Genomic DNA, 24,436 nt, shown 5'->3' with positions numbered 1-24,436 from the left:
ACTTGAAACAAATTATTAATATTCGTCTCGAAATTTTTCTTTTTATATTAGATTTTAGAAATATATAGTGATAGTTTCTCCATGAGCTAATTGTACGTTAATAAAATAGAATGTTGAGATAGAAATGAAATAAATTAAAGAATATAATACACTTTCTCGAAATATCCATGTTGATCGATGAGCCTGAAATTTCCAGACTTGTTCGAAGGGATAAGAAATTCGTTGTCACAAAATTCAGACCGCATAAGCCGCATCGAGCTGCCAATAGAATTTCTTGTCGATGCAACGTCGCGAATATGATTTATCAAAAATCTGATCAATCGATATACTTGTCGAGGAAGATTCTATAGCATCTTTCTTAATTAATACAAATAGCGTATTAATAACATCAGCCACTTATATGTACTTTAGCATTTTTAGATATTATAAATATCTAATCGATGATTGATAAGCGAATTTCCTTCGAAAAAGTGAGCAGCCAATTACAAAACCCGATCGTACTCGACCATTTAAGCTGAATCTACACCCGATAAACGTATGTCCATAAATAAAAGTGACGAGCAAAATCGTCTTAATTGTCCCCACACAATTATAAAATTATATTTTTCAAGAAGACTCACTGCTTCGTCCAACAGCCTAACTAGACCACTCTTTCCCTCCGATTTAACAACTTGATATATTCACAGGACGATTTTCGAGGGTAAATTTCGGTAGAAAAGTAAATTTTATTATCGTTTTTCATTTTTATTTTATCAAAAAAGCTTTGAACGTAATTTGGCTTTGTACATAAATTAGATAAATTAGCTCCATGGAATTCCATTATTCCTCTAGCACCCTCTAAAACGTGCGTCCCACGAATATATCGATACCTTTCCATCGTACAAATCGAAAAAAAAAAAAAAAGCCAAGAGAGAAAAGCGAGAATATCGGTTCGGAATAATAAAATAAAATGGAGGATCGGAAGACGGGCCAATTGGGCCAATTGTGCTGGAAAAAAAAAAAATTGTCCAGGTGAGAGCAACGAGAGTCTTCCACGAAGCAAGGACCAATGCTCGAGGCTGACCGAGAAGCGTTCGAGCGCCGCCGCCGCTTACGCGGCCCTCCAGGCGAGCGAGGATGAGCTGATCGCGGAGCACTGCCTCGAGTCCGAAGACGCGGCGCTGAAAACGCCTGGAAGCGAGACGGAGGACACGGAGGACAACGGGGCGCAGATGGACGAGGCCGCCTCCTCGCCTGGCCGCCGTTTCACCTTCCTCAGGCGGTTTCGATCGCCCAGATTCGGCGAGGCGCATCACAAAAGGGTGCCCACACCGATGAAAAGGAAGTACAGACGGAAGAAGAGCAAGGACGACATCATAAACAACGATATGAACGCGGCGGAGGTTGAGCCGCCGAGTTTGAACCAAACAGGTGTCCCAGACCCTTATTACCCGATCTATCTGCCGATCGACCAGGCATTCAAGGCCAAGTACGTGTTCCACCACAAGAAGGGGAAGACGTTTCAGGAGAGGCTGTACGTGTTCCTGGAACACCCAGGCGGATGGATCTGCTTCATATATCATTTCACCGTGTGAGTACCATTGTTCGAGTTTCTGTGAAGGTGAATCCCGGTGGATGGAGTTGTGTTCCTGATTTGGGATTAATCGTGGATTGAAGCCTGACAGGATAAATGGTAATTCGTTGATCGAATTCGCCGGTTCTTTGGAGGATATATTTGGAAATGAATATATTTTTTTTTTTATAAACTATGATCGTGACAAATATCGTTTTTCTTCGAATTTTTATCGAAAAATTAACGATATTTCATTCACTTCTTAACTCTTTGAATGAACGAATGAGATTTTTTTGATTATTTCTTCAATTTCTATTCAAAGAAATACATCTCGAAGATTTTATTCTCAATAATATTCAGATTACTTCTTATTCAAAAAAAGTCATAGTAGATTGACTTCTCAGCATTTAGGATAAATTAAAAATTTACTTTCGACCGGATAACCTTTCGACGCTAAAACGGACACTATTCTATATTCATGAACCTTGACAATCTCCACCTGCAATCATTAATATAAATTATTATATTCCTCGATCTTAAATTCGCTCGAATCGTCACAGAACGCATTATGCGTGCAATGCTATAATCTATGCACACGTACACAACAGCATACGGCTGTGTTTCGGATTAATATTCAAAACTGACATTACGTCGTATGTACCAAACGTGAAATTGATTCGGACTAATGCAAGGATCAACGCGTGTTATATGGAAGCGTCTCTCCTTCCGAACAAACCGAGTACGCGGGAATTAGAGACGTATCGACAGATTCGTTACTCTGTTATGTCCACCATCGAGGTTTCTATCCACGCATAAACGGGACAGACGATATTGGGAGTTGACTCGAGTGATGGATTTAAGTCAATGGTTCACGAGATCATTGTACGTTTTATAACGTTGCGCGAGTTAAACCCATCGCTACATAATATCCCAAAAGTCAGATAACAGTGCAACTTTCTCAGATGATTTCAAATAACCGTGTAAAAATTTTCGTTTTGATCTTGTTAACGATTTATTAACGAAAAGCATTGGCCAATCACAGTGCGATTCGTCGATCGCCATTGTTCCTATTCTATTCTCTTTTCTTTCCAACAGTTGGTATTACGTGACGAAGGAACAAGTAAAGTTTAATATAAAAATATAATAAAGTTTATGCATGTTGGATTGAGCGAAAACACACGGTCCATGTTTTATGGATGGAAATAAGAAGGAAACATGGAAATGTGTTTGTGCATGGAGAAATTCGAATAGAAAGTAGAAATGGAAGGAGAATAACTTGGACATGTTATTGTAGTATGAAATACATTGCAGCCAAAAGTTTGAAATCGATAACGTTTTTTTATGAAATTGAAAAATTTCGGATTGAAATTCTGATCAGAAAAATCTTTGGGGAAAAATTTATTGCATACAATTACAATAAATTTTATTTATTTACAAATATTTTATTCAATTTAAATTCCTACAATTTCTTGAGAAAATAATATGTAATATGTTTTTCATTTCATCAAAATGCATTAGGTTAAAATGTTGAATATATATTTATGAAAAAAAAAATAGAAATTATTCATATTATACAATCAATCAATATTTAAATATTCGTACGCTTTCGCATATTTCAATCAATAATCCTATTCATCCTCTCGAGGATCATTTCCTATTTTCTGTACTCAATCCTCTATCCTGTCCCCGAAGACAAATATTTCTCTGTATTGGAAACGACGTCAGTTATTCGAAATAGAAATGGTTTGATTCAACAAGTGAATCGAAATTCTTTTGTATTGTATATATAGAATGTTAATATATTCCTTGGAACAGATTTAGAGGAATCTAGAGGCCAGAGAAATACAAAACTATCGATTGAAGCTTATTTATTAAGTTATAAGTAATTTAAATCGGTGGTGAAAATAAAACGTGACAAAAATAAGATGGTGTAACGAAGATAGAGCGACTACTTTTGTTTTAACAAAATTCTTGTTTGTTTATAAGAAAAGAAATTATAATTAATTATTGTTTTATTATAATACGATAGAATGTAACAATTACTTTGGACAAAGTAATTAATAGTAATATGTAATCTTGAAACTTGTTGGTAAATGTGATTACATAACTTCCAACGTCATTATGCAACTTTTATAAAAGGCTAGTATATAAGAGTTTGAAATTATTAAATATATACTTTGATTAATTGTCTACTTTGGCTCAACGTCAGTAAACTAAGCTTTAAACTTCACGAACTATTGCTCGAACAAAGTTTAACTTAACCCTACGAATTTCAATTGAGAAAGGCTCGTAAAAAACACAAGGCTGATAAAAAATTTCTATCCTAAAGTAAATATTTACTAGACTATTTTCTAATGGAAATAAATTCCTTGCAATAATTACTATCACGATTTATCACGATTCATCAATTTTTTATCTTTGATCTTCACCAACATTTTTACTCGAATATCGAATGTAACAAATATTCCAAAATACATATATTTAGATATTCTTTGAAATTTGTTTCGAAATTGAAATTTTGAAATAGTACTTTTGGACATGCATACATTTGTATGATTGCATAAAATATCATGAGCAGGGATACGGATATTCCATTTGCCCCTTGGTCACGCTGGACGCCATCTCTAAAAAAAAGATAAAATAACATACAGTTACGTGTTAACGAAAAAAAATAAATATCTACTCACCTTTCCCAACTCGGAAATTGCGAAAATCGTAAAAATGTTATCACCAAGGTTTCACATCTTACGAAGTTATTTTTATCCCCGATGGCGCGCGTTTCGCGAGATGAACGCCGTGAATAAACGTCATCGTAAAACCTTCGACTAAAAGGAAGGCAGACACTGTTCGAAAGTATACACGTTTCCACCTCCTCTTAAAACCTGTATATCGTTCCTGACCGTGCCGTTTTATTTCCGTTTGCTTCTTCGTTCGGGTGTATCGTAAAAATCCATCTTTGATCCGCCCACAACTCCGCCACCTGCATAAGTATCAAAATACTCTCGGTTTCTTATGTATTATTCATAATTTTTGTTTTCCATTATTCTTCCTTTCTTTTTTTTTTTCTCTAATTTTTTCGATCACTCTTTCTCTTTCTCTCTCTCTTTAGGCACGCGTGTCCTTCCTTTTTCAAAGTTGCCGCGAAGTACCGCAACCCTTTAAATAATTCATTACGAAAACAAAGTACATGCAGGATGGAACGTGGCATCGAAGCCTATCGATCGCATGAATGCGACGTTTATGCTCCCCTTTTAATCTTCCCCTCCTTCCCTTTTTTATCGTCTGCTATATGACAGTAAAACGATTGTTCTTATCGTTTCTCGTTAATTTCCTGTTGCAGAGAATAGTTTCTACTTGATGCTTTTTAATGATGCTGCATTATGTTTCCTGTTTTTTCTGTCTCGTTACTTCGGTTTCCGGTTTTACTAGTCATTCTATTATAGTTGTTCCAGACGGCGAGTTTAAACCTTTAGAAATTGAATCGTATAAGCGATTAACGCCTATTATTTTGTTTTAGAATGATTTTTGATATATTGATTATATATTTAAATTTGTACGATACCTTGATTGATGACCATGATGATGTTGGGTTCTTCAACTATCAGTTATCATAAGAATATTAAATATATTTATTATATACCTAAATCAAGAATGATCAACCGCTATTCTCATGAAAATTGATTCCTCTATATGTAAAGCAAAATTCTTTATTCGATGTATTAAAGTCAAAATTCTGCAACGTTCCATGATACTGATTCGTCTCTTGTTCGAATTTCCATTGCTATATATTTTCGCTTATCTCTTTTTTCCCTGGACACATATGTTGGAGAATTTTCAACCGAGTGACCCGTGTTGATTCCACGATAATAAAGTACGCTATCGCAGTTTTGACGATGCGAAACGTCACGATCGGAAATTATCACGGAAGCATCTTTCATTTTGTCCTCGACGCAGTTACACTCGCAATTCGAACGCGCCATTCATTTCCGAATACGTGGATCTCTTTTTCGTCAACTTCGAACATCGTTTGAATTGCATAATTTATCTGGTTTCCTGGCATATCCCTAGACATTCTCTTTAACCTAGAAATTGCCAATAATAAAATATATATTTCATTAATAATTTGAATTTTAATTCAGCAAAATATTGTTGATATACTTGAAAGAAAGAAAAGTCGGTCTACTTCACGCTATATTACCTGATAAAAATCCAAAGTAATAGTTTAACTATACCTGCTCGATCAATTGATATCTTGGACAGTATGCAAAATAGGAATAAATATTGCACTTGAAGTGATAGTGATCTCAGATCGCGTGTCATTTTATATGGGAAATTTTTCAGTTCAGAATATTTCAAGGAATTTAAATTAGATCACGAGAGTTGAATGTAATGTTAGATTTTCTATTGCATAGATTGATATTCAAATTATCGCTATTGTGTTGTAGTAATACACCAATTTAAATTATTTGATAATAATTCAGAATGAAGAAAGGGATATGAGCTTAATGAATTTGCAATACTTCCGTGGATAAATTGCAAGATTATCTCAATGATAAATTATTTCCTATCTATGGAATGTTTCGTCCGAGTTGAATAATTTATTAGTCACAGTATATATAAGGAATATAAGGAATGCTGCATAATTCTATATAGATACTATATGAAATATTCCCTATCTTCTAAATTATGTAAAGATTGAGTATTTATTAAGAGGTTATAAGACTAATTTGACTTTAACGCTAATTCACATTGTGAAATTTTCTTTCAAGAGAAATTGATAAACTTACAATTTCATCTAAATTTATGAAATGAATTTTAGGAATATTGCAAATTTTTTTTTTTTAAATAAATGTAACGAATGTATCAAAGCTTACCTTTTGAATATAACTTCAGCTTCTCTTTATCTGATTCGAATATGAATAGTCATCCATTTCACTATGTTGCACGTATGCATACTCATATTTAACAGTTTATAAATATAAAATTATCAATTTATTAATGGTTAATATAAAATTGTGAATTCTTTTTTAATATCACTGTAATAAACTTTTTTTAATTGGAAAATTATATAATTTTATAAAATTTGGAAAAATAAAAATATTTTAGATGGTTAATCAGCCAATCAGCAACCTTATACGATGATCACGTCATAGGGACTTCTATTAATTACATCACTTATTTTATGTTGTCAATAGATGGCACTTCCCGCCTTTCTTTTCATAACCTTTTCGAATAAACGGTTATGTATAACATCACTTGTGCGCAGTATATCGTTTTATTTTTTGAATTCTATTCTTTTTTAACATTATATTGTTGTAGATTAAAATTGTGTAGTGATTATTATTCTAATATATTTCTTTTGTATCTTGATATAATAGTGAAATGAACTAAACAGTGAATTAGTTTATAGATATCTTTTTAATATTATTCGTTATTGTTGCTTGATGTTTAATGGATTAGTAAATTTATAAAACATCGTTTATATTTTTATAACGCAAATGTTAATCAGTATTAATATCACATTTATAACGTTAATTTGTTCGTATTCTGAAACGTATTGATAAGTGTTCAGTGATTTATAAACGGGAAAGAATATATTTTTTTATAATCGATATGAAATTGAAAATGAATATTCGTCGTTTCTTAACTCGTTTCTTAGCAAAGGAAATAAATACATTGTGTGTTTCGCATATAAGTGACTATCATCTACACGAAAAGTTTCTCAATGAGACGATGATTTTTTATCGAAGATAATTTTAATTGCGTAAGTATTCTTCATATTCTTTTCGATTTATTCTTCATTTTTAATGGTTATTTTTAAATTTTTAAAAAAACTTTTTTGAAATGAAAAAAATATATCATATTCCTAACCTATTTTTTGAACATTAATATTTTTTCATGAAATTTTTTTATAAAATCTTATTAGTATTACCGATAGTAGCATTTTATTCGAAGAAACATAACATTAACAGAACTGTTACTAATGCTTCGGCCTACTTCCTTGACTGCATAAATAGCAGCATTATTAGGTGCAATGCATATGCCGGCTATTTGCGTGTCGCTTGTTATTTTTAGAGAGGAAATTATTCTCGACGATACACGCGCGTAATCTTTCCGAGTTAGGCGTGCCACGAATTTTTCGCATTTCAATTCTCACTCTATACATGAGCATCGTTAAATTTTTTAACGGTCGATCGGTTGTGCTCACTCGATACAGAAAAATATACGTATATATTTGTGAGTATCGATTTCGCAAACGACATTTCGAGTTCAAAGATGCTTTCGAGAATTTATTGAAACATTTTACGCATTTTATTACGCAACAACTTTCTTGTGAACTTTTGTCAAAATTCTTTTACGGATATGAGTTATTTTTATTAAAATATCATATTTTTGAATTGTATTTAAATTTTGGATATTATAGTTTTGATATTTATTTTTAGTATTCTATTTGTTATCGAAGAGATTTTTTTTAAAAATTAATTTGAAAAACTATTGGTTAACTGAAGTAGAGAGGTTAGTGAGCATTTCCTGAATTCTTTTATAATTTTTGAAAGCCTGAGATATTAAAAAAAAAATCGAGAGGAATAATAGACCTAAAGATAAAGGAAGATGTAATAAAAGGAATAATATGGAATTGTTTTCACGCTACGAATATTTTAAAGCATAAAAAACTTACACACAGTAACTATATATACTATCTATGCAAGTATCGTTAAAAACACATATGATATATAGAATATTATAACATATAGAATATTTTTAATAGATCATAGCTAGGATTCTTTTCATGGAGTCATATAATTGAAGTACTAAGGGATTTTTCCATTAATTATAGTGATATCTGAAATTTTACCAGAGTTCTCATTTTTATTTAAAATAATTCAATATGCTTATGATCTATTAAACAGATTGTCATTAATTTCGAAGTAGTAGGATGGCTTGTTTGAAATTACAATGTGATACATTTATAAATTTATAAACTTTATAGGTATATTCACTTTGCGTGCTGATATATAATTCAGATCTCAATTGTCTATATTCATAAGTTGATGATAATTCAATGTTTGTTTTGCATTATACATAATTGATGTTTATTTAAACGAGATACTTATCTATAATAAAAAAAATTCTTCAGAGATGCTATTTCAGAGATACTAAATGGCACATTTTTAAATATTTATTAAAATATAAATTTCGTACGATTATATACATTAATGAAACATTATTAATGATTTCTCGAATATTAATTCCCAGCATTATTAATTCTAAGAAATTTTCCTATTAAAATTAAAATCAAATATAAGTTACAATTAACCTTTCGTTGGTAAAAAAATTAAATTGTAAATATTCCTCGAATTAATTTCTAAGAAAAAAATCCAATTCACACTAAAAAAAAAAAAAAAAAGAAAAAAGAAAATTTTCAAATTAATTATTACAATAGAATAATACACAAAAAGATTCTCTTATCTTTCACGTAAAATGCACATCGCGAATGAATTCTATTTTTCTCACGTCCTGCAAATCGCGATCCGGTTATCCAAACAATATTGCTCGCAAGTGTTTTACACGATTGTAGCGTGGAAAGGAGTAAAAAAAAAAAAAAAAAGGAGAAGAGAAAAATCTGATTCAGCCGATTCGAGCTTAATAACGAGCGACACGAACGGACAGATCGATCGACCGTGAGTAAAATGCACGGCGTGGAAATTTCATTTTCGGTGAAATTGCGGTAAACGTTTGTATTATTTTACCGATCGTTTCCGCCTGACATTAAACCACCGCATGCTCGGCCATAAACGAATGTTTTATCAGCAACGCCTCGTAATAATCGAGTTACGCCTACACAATCTCATTTTTCTCTCGATTTGTGAAGACGATTCGTTGACAAATGCGCGTGAATAAATATCACCTTTATATGTTTCTCTTTTCCGTTTAAATTTAAAGTTTATTTAAAATTTTGATGAAAATATTCGACAAAATTTAAGGAAATAATTAACAAGAAGTGGCCCACAATATTTGCATTACGCGCAAGGAAATTATAGTTTGTCTTACGTTAGTTTAATCATATTTCATATCGCTAGGATAGTCTATACGATTAGTGCGCTCTCGACATCGATAGACTCTTCATCGTGGAGGACGGTCGATAGGTGCTCGAGAATTTATCCCTTGTTGGTCGAACGACTTTGTCAAGTGGTATACAACGAATATATTATAAGCGATACTTTTCTAATTTTCCAAACAGGATTTATTATCGTTTATTTTCTCGTTTAATTTTTATAATACTATTCAAATATATCGTTCCACGATATATTCTATTTCTATTCGTTTTAAATATTTATTATAATTAAAATTGTTGAATTTTTAGATAGATCCAATTACAGTACTGTTCGCTGAATTATCACCAGATTAGGTTTTTAAATAAGTGATCGATTTATTGAAATTAGATTTGAAATTATAACGGCTTTCGATTACTTTTAATAATTTTCGATAGATGGCACTACTCGGTTCTTTTCTATTACCTTTCCTATTCTATTCCTAACCTCTCAAGCGAGGTTAAGAATTTTTCACAATTATTCGTTCGTTAAATCTATTTCTTCGATAATTCATTTACAAACTCGCAAACAATTTTCGAATTCTCGTTAAAAAAGAAAAATACATACTTTTTTTTTGAGCTGTGTCACTTTTGAAATATATAAACACATATATCCATTATAGATAGACAGTTAGGCCATCAAAATAACTAAATTAAAATTTCGAATAAAATTTCTTTAAGTAACTTTATTTAAAGTAACATTTATCTTATACCTCTTCGTACAACCTCGGCTACAGAGTTATCCGCGGTTATTCGATTCAATGAATAATAAATTATTGAAGAGTAACTTGCAGAGGTAACTTTATATATCTGAACTTCGACCGTTAAGATTTCTCCCATCCCTGTCGAGGATAATATATCTTGTTTAAAACGAATTTAAAAAGAATCGAGCGTTAGAGATCTAAAAAAACAAAGAAAAAAAAAAGGAATAAAAGCAAACGATACGAATGGACACAAACTCATCGACACACGAAACAGGCTTTGCCCAACACCGTAAAAAGGGCGAAAAGGGTCGAGCAAGGGACAATTATCATAGTAGGTCGATGAAGGTGACCCGTGAAGCAACGGTGGCAGTCCGAGGGAGGTGTGCAGCCCGGAATTATAGTCGGTCGACACGCCATCTTAAAGCGTGGAACACGTGGAGACTTCGTTAACGCTCGTCGTTACTTAACGAGCTATCGCTCGCTAATAAATTACTTGCACAACCGGTCGAGTCCATCCACGATTCCTCTCGATCCGCCGCGTTAATATCCGCGTTGTATCTGGTCTGAGGAGATGCTGTCGGCCACGTTTCAATTTGTATCACTACCGTTCCTTCTTATCGTCACGCCTAATGCACACAGTGGATTATTAACTCTTTGCATTTAGAATCGTATCGATGATTGCTTACATATTTATTTCTTCCATTTTTTTAGACTGTTTGAAAGTAATTTTGGGAACAATATTTTCTTTAGAAATTTATATAAAAAAAAAAAAAAAAAAAATCTAGAAAAATCTGGAATTCAAAACCGTTTGATTATTCTCACAAATTTTGAATCTAATCACAAATTTTTTTTATTTTATGAGTGAATTAAATAGAATCAACGCACAGGTGTCCCGATAGAGGGCGCGGTACGCGAGATTGGCTTTAAATCGAATCGAAATCTCGAGGCATCTGCATTTCCAACTGTTAAATATCGCCCTACATATCGTGCTCGTGCATATTCCATCGCGTTGCTTCGTTTGTTATTCCGCATCGGCTCGTGGATCGTCTTCGCGTGCTGATGCGGACCACGGGCATAAATTAAATTGCTTTCGAGTTGCACCGCGACCTGTGTATAATCGATGGAAAAATTTGTTGAGACGATTTGCAAATTTTCATCGCTCGCGTGACAGTGAAACTCGGCGAGAGAATTTTCGAGAGGTATCGCGTCGAGATACGTTATTTTTCTTTGCTTTCGCATATTTCTAAGTTTAACCTAATTCGAAACGGGTTTTTTAAATATTTTTTTTCGATCGACTCTTTGCTTTCGAGTATTTTATCAAATTATTCGTATAACAGTTTGCGATAAGTAACGATATTTTCGATATTTTCTTTCCTTCAAAATGAAGGATATTGCAACGATGATCAAATATCTTGATAAGATATATTTTTCATAATATTTCAAAAATAAGAGTTTCAACCTCGATAGAAACTATATTATTTGCACTTGTAGAAAATAGATATATTATTAAACTGAATATATTTTTATTTCTTACATAAATATAATCTCTTCGTTTATTTGTCTTGAAATTAATTTTTATGAAAGGACAGAATAATAAATTTTATATATATATATAAATAATAATAAGTGCCGCATGGTAGTCGCGTTTTGGCCATCGTGGCTAAATAATTAAATTTCAGACTTCTCAGAGGAAGTCAGAATCGTGAAATTCGTAGTTTCTCGACTGTGGATCAGTTTAGTACAGATCTTATAGTCTTGATATCATGAGAAGAGAAGAGCATGCTTCATTTCTCATGCAGTAAATGTTCTATGAGATCGTCCTTGTCTCTCTGAGTCAGTAGCCTGCCGAGTACTTGAAAATTCGAAAAGGATTCATTCAAGTTACAGTTCCGTCTTTCTAGTTATATCTCTTAGTTTATCGTGTTTCCTCTTTGTAAATTTTATTTTTCGAGTCCCATGCATTTTAAGTAACTTATTTCACTAGAGTAACAGTGCCCTATATCTTCAAGGCAATTCCTTAAACTTTTCTAGACTTTTTTTTTTTTTTTTTTTTTTTAGAAAAGTCTACAAAAATCTTTTCGTAAACGTAACATAATTTATACTTTCTTAATATATATAATATTTTAGTTCGTGCGGTAAGTTGAATGAAGTTTATTTAGTAATATTTGAAATTCCTCAAAGAATTATTAATTTTTTTTAAAATTATTTTATCTCAAAATAATAAATTTATCATCAACATTTTTGTAACCATGAAGAAAATGTCTAAACACGCGAAACACTAGTTCGACTTTCGTCGATCGATTTAATAATGTGTGCATTCGTGACCGTAAACAGCTATAATTTACCGAATAATTGATTACTGCATTGTAATTACGGTCCCTCATTGTTCCTTTCAAATTTGTGTGTGGATTCAATTATTCCGTGAGGAGCGTGGGTCATAAGTAATACAGACTATTCATCATAACGATCGTTACAATTTTTCATATTCTTTTGCTTGAACATATCTCGATATATTATTTAGAATTCTATGAAAAAGTGAAAAATACACTTCACAGGAAATGTGTAACGACAAAAACAAGGTGATCGTTAATTTTTATTTGTAGATTGGACGTCAACGAATATCACGTAGCTAAGCGTATTAAAATTAGAAAAACTTCGAAGCGCTATAACTCCGAACTTAGTGGCTTTTGGTGAACGAGTGAACGATCATCAGAAGCGCGAAATTTTACTCTTTAAAACATTTTTCGATTTATTCCGATGCAATTTTTGGTTCTTGAGATATCGTCGTGTAAAGGGAATGATAATTTTTTAATTCCTCGCTCTGGATCTCTCGCTCGCACTTCGCTTCACTAACCTATCCCAAACTTCAGACAAGTGGAAGAAATATGCATTCCCAGGAAAAAATGTGGAACACTAAGTTGCGGATCCATTCATATCTTAAGCATTGTTTGAAGTATTATGGACACTTTGAATTCTTATCGTGGTAACCGATTGAAATATCCGGGTAAAACAAAAAAGGAACACCATTGGCACGATTTTCTCTATTTTTTGAATGTATCTTAATGTATATAATATCATATTTTTTTTATACTAGTTAAATACATTTTTAACATTTTAATCGTATAAAAGTTTACAACTAGGATTAAATGGATCCTATAAATGTTATACTGAAGATAAAAATTTTATAAATTTACGATAATTTCTCAACAAATGCTGCTATTAATTTTTAATTTTTTATCGTGATATATACGCGGAAGTAGATGATATCTTGAGTTGAGAGGATTACGTATCGTCGCGTTAATTGCTATAATTTGGAGCAGAGGAGCTATTTCAAGAATGTTAGAAGTTATCTTGAGATGCATTACAGAGTATATATATTAAAACAACTTTGTGACACGATTAATTATGCGATTACGAAATAAGATACATTGATACAAGAAATGACTTCTGCAAAATGTTCGAAATGATAAAATACGAAAGGAGTAGATATCGAATTGTTGATTCTGAATTTTATTTTAAAAATTCCAGATCAAACTTCGAGCTTTTTGTTCTCTAATATTAATCTCGCATAATTTCTGAACAGATTATTCAAATTATTCAAAATACGCGGCAATTTGCATTGTATCATAATTTTGAAATGAAAACCCAAGTCTTGTGATCATAATTCTAAGAAAGGCCTGAATCGTCTCGTCTGATAGCCCAGTAATCCAATACTGGTTTCGTGGAAATCTAATACGGAATTTGAGGTACGGCCTCGACAAAGGTGTTGTTTCATGATCATAGAAGGTCGATAGTCCCATTGCTTCGATTTTACTTGAAAGGGAAATTCTGCGTCGGTGTCTATACAAGCTTCAATAATTATCTTATAACATCATATTATCATCTTAATGATTTATTATGTTCGAAAAAATTTGTGTTAATTTTAATCAATATAACAATTATTTTTTATGACTCGGTGTCCAATAAATTTTTAAATTCAATCATTCAATTTTCAATTGATTCAAATGTAATAATTAAAAGCGATTTTCTTAATCGTATAAACGGGCTAATGGCTAAAAATAACGCGCTGTTATAAGCGCCTTTCCACCGCATGAATTGCAAAACTTGTATAGAGATATAGTGGACGTCCCAGTTCGGCGGCTATCTAAATGTCTCGATGATAAAACGGTTAGAATCGATAATGCATATGAATTGGCTCGCTTATAAATAAATCCTTTTTCCCATGACCCCAAGCTGTTATTCCTTGATAATTAACGTCGCGACGATTAATTAATTTGGCGTCTCATGAATTTCCAATGACGGCAAAATAAAGAGATTTAATCGAATCTATCCTCGACATTCTTCTCATTCATCATATTCGTTTGATTTTTATTTCATCACAGGAATCGATCGACATAGTTTAACTGATGATCTCTGAAATATAATTTCAAGCAACTTTTTCACTTTTTTTTTCTTTTTCTTTGTGAAAATTTTCGTCTCCACACTTGTTGTTGCGAGTTATTAAGGAAACACGCTTAGCCAATCACAGAGCGCAGCGACGGTAGTGTTGGGTATGTACCACTATCGAGTTGCCTCGAACGAACAAGTGGAAGCAAATGTGTTAAATAATTATTGGGAAAAATTTATATCGAATTATCGTTGTTCTATTCACAACGAATAAATTAATTAGCTTCGACACATGTTGCTTCGACTTGATAGTGAATAATTTTTGATTGAAATTTCGATAAATTCCTGAATATGTGAAAATTTCTATTCGTTTCCACTACGAAAATAATTGGAATTACTCTCTTTCAGGTTCATGGTGGTATTGGTGTGCCTCATATTTAGCGTTTTGTCGACCATAGAGCAATACAGTAACTTCGCTAACGAGACCCTCTTTTGGATGGTAAGTGAAGCTCCTATTATTTTTAATCACCAAAGACAATTATAGCGTAAAAACAATACGAATATTAGATAAGTTTTCATAATTTTAAATAAAATAATATACACAAATTGTACTTCCTTCAACATCAAGGGATTCGTGGAAACGAAAATTGACGTGCCCTCGCTATTGTTTGCCTGTCAAACTTCCTCGAGAATGCGAAATCACACGCGCCTAAACACACCGCGCAAACAAAGCATCGTTTCGCGAGTAATTCGAGCGTAGCTTGTTCGAGATAACCGGATTTAATTAATTATAGCGGGATTATAAGCGGAAACTTGGTTCAAAGTTCGACGACTTTCGAGGAGGGAAAATCTCGAGCCGTAAAGGCATTCAAACAAGAGCCACTCGCGAAATCATAGGGAACGATCTCCTTTATCCGATGTATCTTCCAAGCGAAGTGTTCCATCGGTCTTTCACCATTACTTTTACGAACTTCTCGAGTAAACTGTACGCTATTCTTTTATCTCCGTAAGCCTCTTGCCTATAGTTTCGTCGTAAGACGCGATGGTAGTTCAAGGCCATTTAGCCACTTTCACTCTATTCTATATTTTGTGTCGCGTAGCATCGTTTTAAGTGGTTATACGCGAAACCTATATCGCGTTGCGTATAGTTTCTGGTTTTAAATTTTCCGTATAGAAAATTTGAGAGGAAAATAAAATAATAATTGATATTTCTCTACTACAAATCACGATTTACGTGTAATTAAAATATATATATATTTGATCGTTATTATATTTATCATAATTGTACCATCTTGAAAAGTGAATTATTATATCGAGATGAAATTCGATTTTTATCTACAGATGGTAAAAGGTCATATGAAACGATTTTGATTAATAAATACTGTTCGATTTCTAAACTATGAATAAAACTTACTTACGCGTGAAAGCGTAATTCTTACTTTTATATTCATCTCGTTAACGTAAAATCTCAAAAATCTTATATTATCGAAAATTAGAACGACGATTTTCCCAATTAAAATATTCAACATGACTAAAATTCATTCGCCTCGAATAAAATACGATCGTAGCGCAATTTCGACGGAAATCTTTCCACTGTAATTGAAATTCCGGCAAGTTTTCGGTGCGGGTCGCGATCCCACGAAACGTGGTCACGTTTCATCCATAAGTCATTATGCAAATATCACGGAATAAGGGCGATGGGAGGTTTTAGGATCGCCCGAAGGGATTGTCAGCCCCTTCTCGACCCCTACGTAAGGGGCCTTTCTACCTGTCTAAAGGTATTGCAAAACCATAGATCCCGTTTATGTGTCCAAGGTATACATCATAAAAAGCTAGGGACTTGACAAGTTGTCCCTAATGACAAGCCATCTCCTGGCTTTCACTTCTCTTCCGCGTTGACAGGATAAAAATAGACGTTAGAGGACGAATGTTTTTTTTTTTTTTTTTCGGTAATGAGTTCTCTTTTTTTATACATATAATAAAAAGTATACTATTTATATTGCTATTGCATTTATTATAGACGGATCGTATATTTGTATTACGTATTAATTAATTAGATTCAAACAGAATGGAATAATTATTTTCATGAAATAAAAAATTTTTGCGAAAATAAATTTCTTACGAGAAATAATTTAATTTTAAAATTCCAAATATTTAAATACAAATTATCTTATATATTCATTTTTATCTAAGCAAGTTGATCTAAAAATCTTCAACCAATTTTTCAAATAATTAAGATTTATTACCGCAAGCCATACATTTTTGCGGTAATAATAATCAGTTGTTCTCAAATGAATCGATGGAGATTTCAGGGATTATCTTCAGCATTAATTTAATTTTATTTCAAATGTGTTATTATTGCATATCTCGAATAATCTCAACGAGTCGCATAGTGTATAATAAGGATGGGGAGAGAAAAAAAAAAAAATGTGCAAGTTTCACGAAACAAGAGAACATCGCGATTCTGTCATCGATGTCCCCATTTTTACAGGGCGTCGTGGCATTGCAATAAAGGTCGTAACAATCGATATATAGCATCTCTATATAACGTTGGAGCTCGTTGCACATTTATTTTAAGAACAGGGAACTAATGACTGCGCTACACCAGAAAGTCATCAGGGAAATGCCTTTCTCGCCGTTATTATGATTATCGGTCGGTCGAGGCAATTTATTTCACATTTTTCTGGCTCGTTTACCTGTACATTTTCTTTCTTTTTTTTTTTTTTTTTTTTTAACGTAATCACAATTGATCGTTCGATAAATATATACTTCAGATCGAATTTTTATACACGGACACGGATATTTGCACGATCGTATTTTCCGATTGCGAAGTTATTCAAGTTCGTTCGAATTTAAACTTTTATCGTATTTATTCCGTATTTTAACGTAAACAATACAAATGAATATATCGTTATATATTTCTTTTGTTGTTTTATTTGCATAATAATTGAACATTTAATTGTAATACCAAAATAAAATTTATATATGATACGAATAGGTGTAAAGTAACGAGTGTTACAAATAGATTGCAGACTTTTTTTTTTTTTTTTTACGCAAAATTAAATTTTTAACGAACATAAAGTGAGAAAAATGGAGGTTTGTTTTTTATTCCTCAAATCCTCGCGATTATAATTTTCGATATTCCGTTTCTTTTTTTTTTTTTTTTTTTTTTTTTCATATCCATTTTGCAGATTTACAGTAATGGGATAAATGTGAAATTTATTTAAACTCGTGGAATATTGTCTTTAGACTTTATCACTCGGACTAAATGCATGGGGAAGCACATTTTAACGTTATATTTCATATTTTATCACGCAGAATGCAACAACAACAAAGTGTTTGAAACATGGAGGAGCAAAATGCATGTAATTAAATATTGTTAAATAAAATTAACAACTTGAATTAATAATATTTACGATTAAAATTCGATTAAAATTTCATACAAAAGATATAATCATTTGTAGTGAAAAAAAAAAAAAAAAAAAGAATGAAAAATTTTTTAAAAATTTTTTAAATAACTTAAAACGGATTATTCATCGCGATAAAGATGAATATCCAGTGGGAAAAAAAAAAAAAAAGTCACGTATTATAACTTTGGATCTCCGTATGAAATGCGGGGTTGGATATTCTTCGAAAAGGTTAACCCTTTGAACCCAATGGACTATTCAAACTCCTGTTAAAAAAGAGGTTTTTACGGTAACGTGGAGAATAAAGCGCCGTTCATATCGCATGAAAAGGGAGGGGAAAAATCGTGAATGGAACTTCAATTGGCAGAATGTACGGAATATGGATACGAAATGAAGATGCGATTATTCTTTATCCATTTTTCAGAAAAATTATTTAAGCTAGATACGTCTTTTATGAAAAATTAGAAAGAATTATTGCTCGTTATTCGTGTAATAATTAATAGTTTAATTTCTCTTTTCAGATTATTTCGAAGATTTTAAAATTATGCCTTTTAGATTTAAAAAAAAAAAAAAAAAAAAGAAAAAGAAAAATATTACTCACTATTCGTCGTTATTCATTATTTATAGATTGCGAATTTTTATACAGTCAAAGTAAAAAGAATAGAAAATAAAATTATTATTTGAAATATAAACACGATTAATTATGTAATATATATATATTATATATTACATTTGTAATAAAGTGTCAGCAATTTTATCATGTAAATTTGCTTATTATAAAATTTACACTATAATATTACATAAAAATAATTTCTCTTGTTTATTTGAAAAGATTGATCATTTTATATCACACGATTATCACGTATAAGCAAAAATAGCATACGAAGAATATGAAAAATATGTAAATTTGCGTAAAAAAATGTACGATGTAACTTATTTGGAGATAGAAAGAATGAAACATAAAAAAGGAAAAAAAAAAAAAGATTTTCGTACAGATTTTCCTTTTTTTCGTTCATAGGAAATATGTCTGGTGGTATTCTTCGGTGTGGAGTACTTGGTGAGATTATGGAGCGCGGGTTGCAGATCGAAGTACATGGGCTGTTGCGGCAGGCTCCGCTTCATACGGAAACCGATTTGTATCATAGGTGAGTAGTGCGTTCCGCTAATGCACGCCTGATCCCAGTTCAATTAGCTCCGTGCCCGAGGGTTAATCCAATATTCGCGTCCTCCGATTGTCGTGGTCGAAATTAGACCGAGAATGCGACCTCTTTGAAACGCGAAATTTCCCTCCGGTGTCAAAATTGTTTGTCTTTGTTTGTCTCGTTATTGTCTTAGCAAAGGCGTGCGATTTGTTTCATCCATATATTCTGATTAATATCGAGCGAAGATTTATCTGAATTTTTTGAGATTAATACGATTAATATTAATCTTGTGAATTCTATTATTTCGAAAAAAAAAAATTGTGTTGACTGAGTAAAAATATGTCGAAATATATGCGTTTTGTATTGTATAATCGTTCTTTTTTATAGTTACTTATATGTGTGAATTGTAATTTACAGATACCAATATAAGATGCACTTGCAAAAAAATATTATCGTGAGAGTAAAGTTTTATTTTTAAACGCATTTGCATTTGAGATAACGTTTAATATCATAATACTTTTTTTTCAATCTACTACGAACGAGTAATACGAACGAAAACAAACGTAGCTCTCGTGCGAATACTATTATTTATTTTTATGTTTCGCCTACTGTCTCGATTCGAAGAAGTCGTCGATAATAGACCGACCGAGTATGTAAACAAAATTCGAGACGTAATTCTAAGTCGCACGCTCAGTCGTCGTCTAAACGCTTTCCTAAGCGTTACAATTAATATTCGTTATACGTGAATTCTTTTTTACGAAACGTCGTGTTTAAGAAAAAGGATCATTGGTACATATTTCTTTATGTTCCCTTATGCATTTTAAGATAAATACGAATTATTAGAGAAAAGAGAAAGATAAGCACATTGATTTTATTTCTTTCTTCTTTTTTTATCTTAGATTTAATCGTGGTTGTCGCGTCGATGGTGGTGCTGTCTGTAGGAAGCAACGGTCAAGTGTTTGCCACTTCTGCAATAAGAGGCATAAGATTTTTGCAAATATTGCGAATGCTTCATGTCGATCGACAAGGTGGCACGTGGCGACTTCTTGGCTCTGTTGTTTTCATTCATCGTCAGGTATTTTATTTAACTTCATTATTAACCTAAAGATTTAAATAATCTATTTATTCATTCCATACATAAATTATTATATACATGTATAGGTTAGATTATACGCATAAGTGTACATTATACAAGTTATATTATTTATAGGTTATAATATATTATTAATTTATTACTACCATTACTAATTTTCCATCAGATTTAAAATAGAATGTATACATATTCTGTTTTACGATAATTTCGATATTTTTTTCAATTTTTATAAATAAGAATATTTTCGATATTTTGCAGGAGCTGATTACGACATTATACATCGGATTCCTTGGTCTCATTTTCAGCAGTTACTTTGTATATCTTGCCGAAAAAGACGTAATAGGTCCTGATGGAAAAACAGATTTTTCCAGCTATGCCGATGCACTTTGGTGGGGCGTGGTGAGTGAAAATTCACTTTCTATTATATTTTTAATACACGTTTATTCGTTTTATTATTAATTTATTAATTTGTTTTCTTTATTATGGTTAAATTGCGAATAATTAGAAATTTACTTCACTTTTTTATTTTTATATAATTTTATATAATCTATGTGTCGCATTACATCAATGTATCTATCTCGAAATTTTGATTTTTGATTTTATGTTAAAATTATGGAATTTATATTTTTCTTTTTCTAATTTATAATCATGCGACTTAATTGATATTTGTTTAAAGTATTTACGATTAATTTAAAATAAAAATTTAACTGTTCAATTGATGAAATAATTGGAAGCCAATTATTTGAAGTAACTGGTACTGTTGGTTAATGTAGTTGGGGGTAATCGATAGGTAACATCGGAGTTCGATTACCCGGATGATGCAGTTAAATGAGAAGAAATATAAATGTTCCATTATGAATAAAATGAATTTCGAACCATTTTTTTTTTTCATCATGAATTTTACAATTCTAATCTCTCAAGTTAAACAATAATGCTATCTAATAGTTACTAAAAGAAACTTTTCGTCTTAAATAATTTAATAATTTAAATAAACGTTATAAGATTAAATAAAAATTTAGAGAAAGACAAAATTATCCCCTCGGAAAATATTTTCACACGACACTTTTATATTTAAAATTTTATATTTAAATTCAAAGATATTTCTTTCGATAAGTTTCCCGATTCCCGAACATTTCGAATTGCTTTTAAATATTTGCTTTGAAATATTTTCACTGATTGATCAGGCAAACATTCGCAGCCTTTCGTTTTAATCCATAAACATATTTCTCTGCCGTTTTTATTACGCAACGTTTTACGAACAAATTTTAATAAAGGGGAAAAATTATTATTACGATTTCATTTCTAATTAAACATCGCGGGAGAAAAAAAAATGTATTAACGCAACGCATAAATTCGCCAAGATCCAAAATATATTTTATCACCCTTTTAAAATAAAATAATCTTTTAAAATTGGATCGAACAATTTTCTTTCCAAACAAATACACTCTTTTTCAAAAGAGACTCACCAAATTTTTATTTATTCATTTTTTTTTTTTTGTCAAGAGTTTCGAAAAAAATTTTTCTCCAAAAGATTAAACGAAAACCAAACATATCCTCTTCCCCCTCTCCCCTCCCAAAAAAATTTAATAAAATAATCCCTGAAGAAATACACTCGAAGCAATCAATCCTCCCCCAAAAGAATCAAACCAACAACCGCACACACGTCATACGTCCAATCCCATTCACTCCGGCTTCCCCCGTTTTAATAAGCCCTGCCCATTGATACAATTTCTATTAACGCCAATAATTAATTCGGGACGAAGCGATTTTCTCCCTATCTGGAAACGAATCGAATCGAATGGAATCCCTACGAGCGTTGTTTGTCAAACGGCGGCCGCTAATCGCTTGGAAAATATATATATATATCTGTATTTATATATATATATAACTCGTTGTCGAACGAGCGCCAAGGGATCGATGGGAGCCACCGGGGCCGAGAGATTTAAATGCGGACTTGATTAACGCCGCCTCGCGGATTCGCTGCCCGCGTTCAACCGATTTCCATCCGATTTTCCAAAGGGAGGGGGGAGGGGGAGAAGGAGGAGGAGGAGGGAGAAAGGAGAGGGGATAGGAGGATTGGCTTGGAATCGTTCCCGCGCTAACCCTATCCGAGGCGAGACAGACGCGACGGGGAATTGAAATTTTAATTAGGTTGTTTTTCAATTTGGCGTTAATTACCGGGACGCTCGACAGGAAAGAGGTTTTAATAAAATATTCGTGGGACGAGATGGCGGTGGTGGTTACTGTGACCTCGAATTTTGTGACGAGAAATTTTATTTTTTTTTTTTTTTTATTTCGTTTATTTTTCTCTTCCTCCCTCCCTCTCTCTCTCTCTCTCTCTCTCTCTCTCTCTCGTGTATTCGTGTATACCGGTTACGTTATTCGTTTGTGAACAGGGCATAGGGTTGTGTTGAAGCGGCGAGATTTCTGATTGGCGGTAGTTTCTGATTCGATTTTAGGATGCTATTTTTAGAATGCAGATATTTTATTTTTATATTGTTATATTGTTACGTTACATTGTTGTTAATTTTTGTTTTTTAATATTTAGGTCGGAAGTTGTTGAACTTCGTTTTTCGTGTATTTTTTTTTAATTTTGAAATTAAATTTTTCTAAACGATCTAATGAGGGAAAAAATTTTTTTTGACTCTTTCAGATTACTGTAACCACAATCGGATACGGTGACACCGTCCCACAAACGTGGATGGGAAAAATAGTCGCCTCGTGTTTCAGCGTATTCGCCATATCCTTTTTCGCACTTCCAGCCGTAAGTTATATACATTTTTTTATTTTTTTATCAAACGTAATAGAAATTTTATATTTATTTGCCTTCCAATGAAACGAATAAACGAATCGAAGATTTCGCGATGTTAATTACAATGAATAATAATTTCGAATTTCATCTGGATGTACAAATATTTGATGCGCAACATATACCGTATTTATTTGTTGTATTTAAATATTTGTATACGTACGCAATAATATGATTCGAAGATATTTCGTTGTCAGCAAACAGTAAAAATATTTGACCATGCAAATACCATGATATTTGTTCAACATAGACATTTAATGCAAGAATAAGAAGGGGAAAAAGAAACATCTTCCGTCTTAATTCATTGATCGTAGGCAAAACATTTTCTCTTTCTATCCTTTCCTTATAAAACTATTTATTATTTTTAAACAATTGGCTGTCAATGGCTATAAATAATAATATTAAATATACACCCTTCTCTTTTTTATTACATCAACATGATCTATCTAATATAAAACCATTCACAATATCCACGTGTACTTTTAATATCTATTAATTTCTATTAATTTAGAACAAATATCTGTTAATTTTAAATAAACACAAATCCTTATAGCAACGATATTGTATTGCTATGAACATGATCTATCTAATATAAAACCATTGGCAATAGCCACGTGTACTTTTAATATCTATTAATTTAGAACAAATATCTGTTAATTTTAAATAAACATATATCCTTATAGAAACGATATTGTATTGCTATGAACATCATCTATCTAATATAAAACCATTCACAATAGCCACACGTACTTTATCTATTAATTTAGAACAAATATCTGTTAATTTTAAATAAACACAAATCCTTATAGCAACGATATTGTATTGCTATGAACATCATCTATCTAATATAAAATCATTCACAATAGCCACACGTACTTTATCTATTAATTTAGAACAAATATCTGTTAATTTTAAATAAACACAAATCCTTATAGCAACGATATTGTATTGCTATGAACATCATCTATCTAATATAAAACCATTCACAATAGCCACACGTACTTTATCTATTAATTTAGAACAAATATCTGTTAATTTTAAATAAACACAAATCCTTATAGCAACGATATTGTATTGCTATGAACATCATCTATCTAATATAAAACCATTCACAATAGCCACACGTATTTTATCTATTAATTTCTATTAATTTATAACAATATCTGTTAATTTTAAATAAACATATATCCTTATAGCAACGATATTGTGTTGCTATGAACATCATCTATCTAATATAAAACTATTGGCAAT

General features: G+C 31.8%; 1 protein-coding gene and 1 long non-coding RNA gene across 10 annotated transcripts in view; one reads left to right on the top strand and one right to left on the bottom strand.

The window, feature by feature from the left end:
- KCNQ (KCNQ potassium channel) overlaps positions 1 to 24,436 on the top strand; it is a 71,127-nt gene that overhangs the window by 11,342 nt on the left and 35,349 nt on the right. For all 9 annotated transcript variants that reach the window (XM_012494467.3, XM_086913480.1, XM_031920265.2 and 6 more), the window contains exons 2-7: positions 1,012 to 1,570; positions 15,143 to 15,233; positions 19,160 to 19,286; positions 20,183 to 20,358; positions 20,635 to 20,775; positions 23,030 to 23,140. In XM_012494467.3, the coding sequence (XP_012349921.1) occupies positions 1,012 to 1,570; positions 15,143 to 15,233; positions 19,160 to 19,286; positions 20,183 to 20,358; positions 20,635 to 20,775; positions 23,030 to 23,140 (1,205 nt within the window). The remainder of the gene's footprint in view (positions 1 to 1,011; positions 1,571 to 15,142; positions 15,234 to 19,159; positions 19,287 to 20,182; positions 20,359 to 20,634; positions 20,776 to 23,029; positions 23,141 to 24,436) is intronic.
- LOC116415462 (uncharacterized) lies at positions 2,974 to 6,543 on the bottom strand. Its single transcript, XR_015293742.1, has 4 exons — positions 6,427 to 6,543; positions 5,115 to 5,634; positions 4,240 to 5,019; positions 2,974 to 4,176 (listed from the first exon to the last, which is right to left on the bottom strand). It is a non-coding gene; the product is annotated as an uncharacterized LOC116415462 (long non-coding RNA).

The sequence above is a fragment of the Apis florea genome, unplaced genomic scaffold (genome assembly GCF_048593485.1).
Source record: "Apis florea isolate Af1SG1 unplaced genomic scaffold, ASM4859348v1 contig_3496_pilon, whole genome shotgun sequence".
Taxonomy (NCBI): domain Eukaryota; kingdom Metazoa; phylum Arthropoda; class Insecta; order Hymenoptera; family Apidae; genus Apis; species Apis florea.
This window is presented reverse-complemented; position numbering and strand designations above follow the sequence as displayed.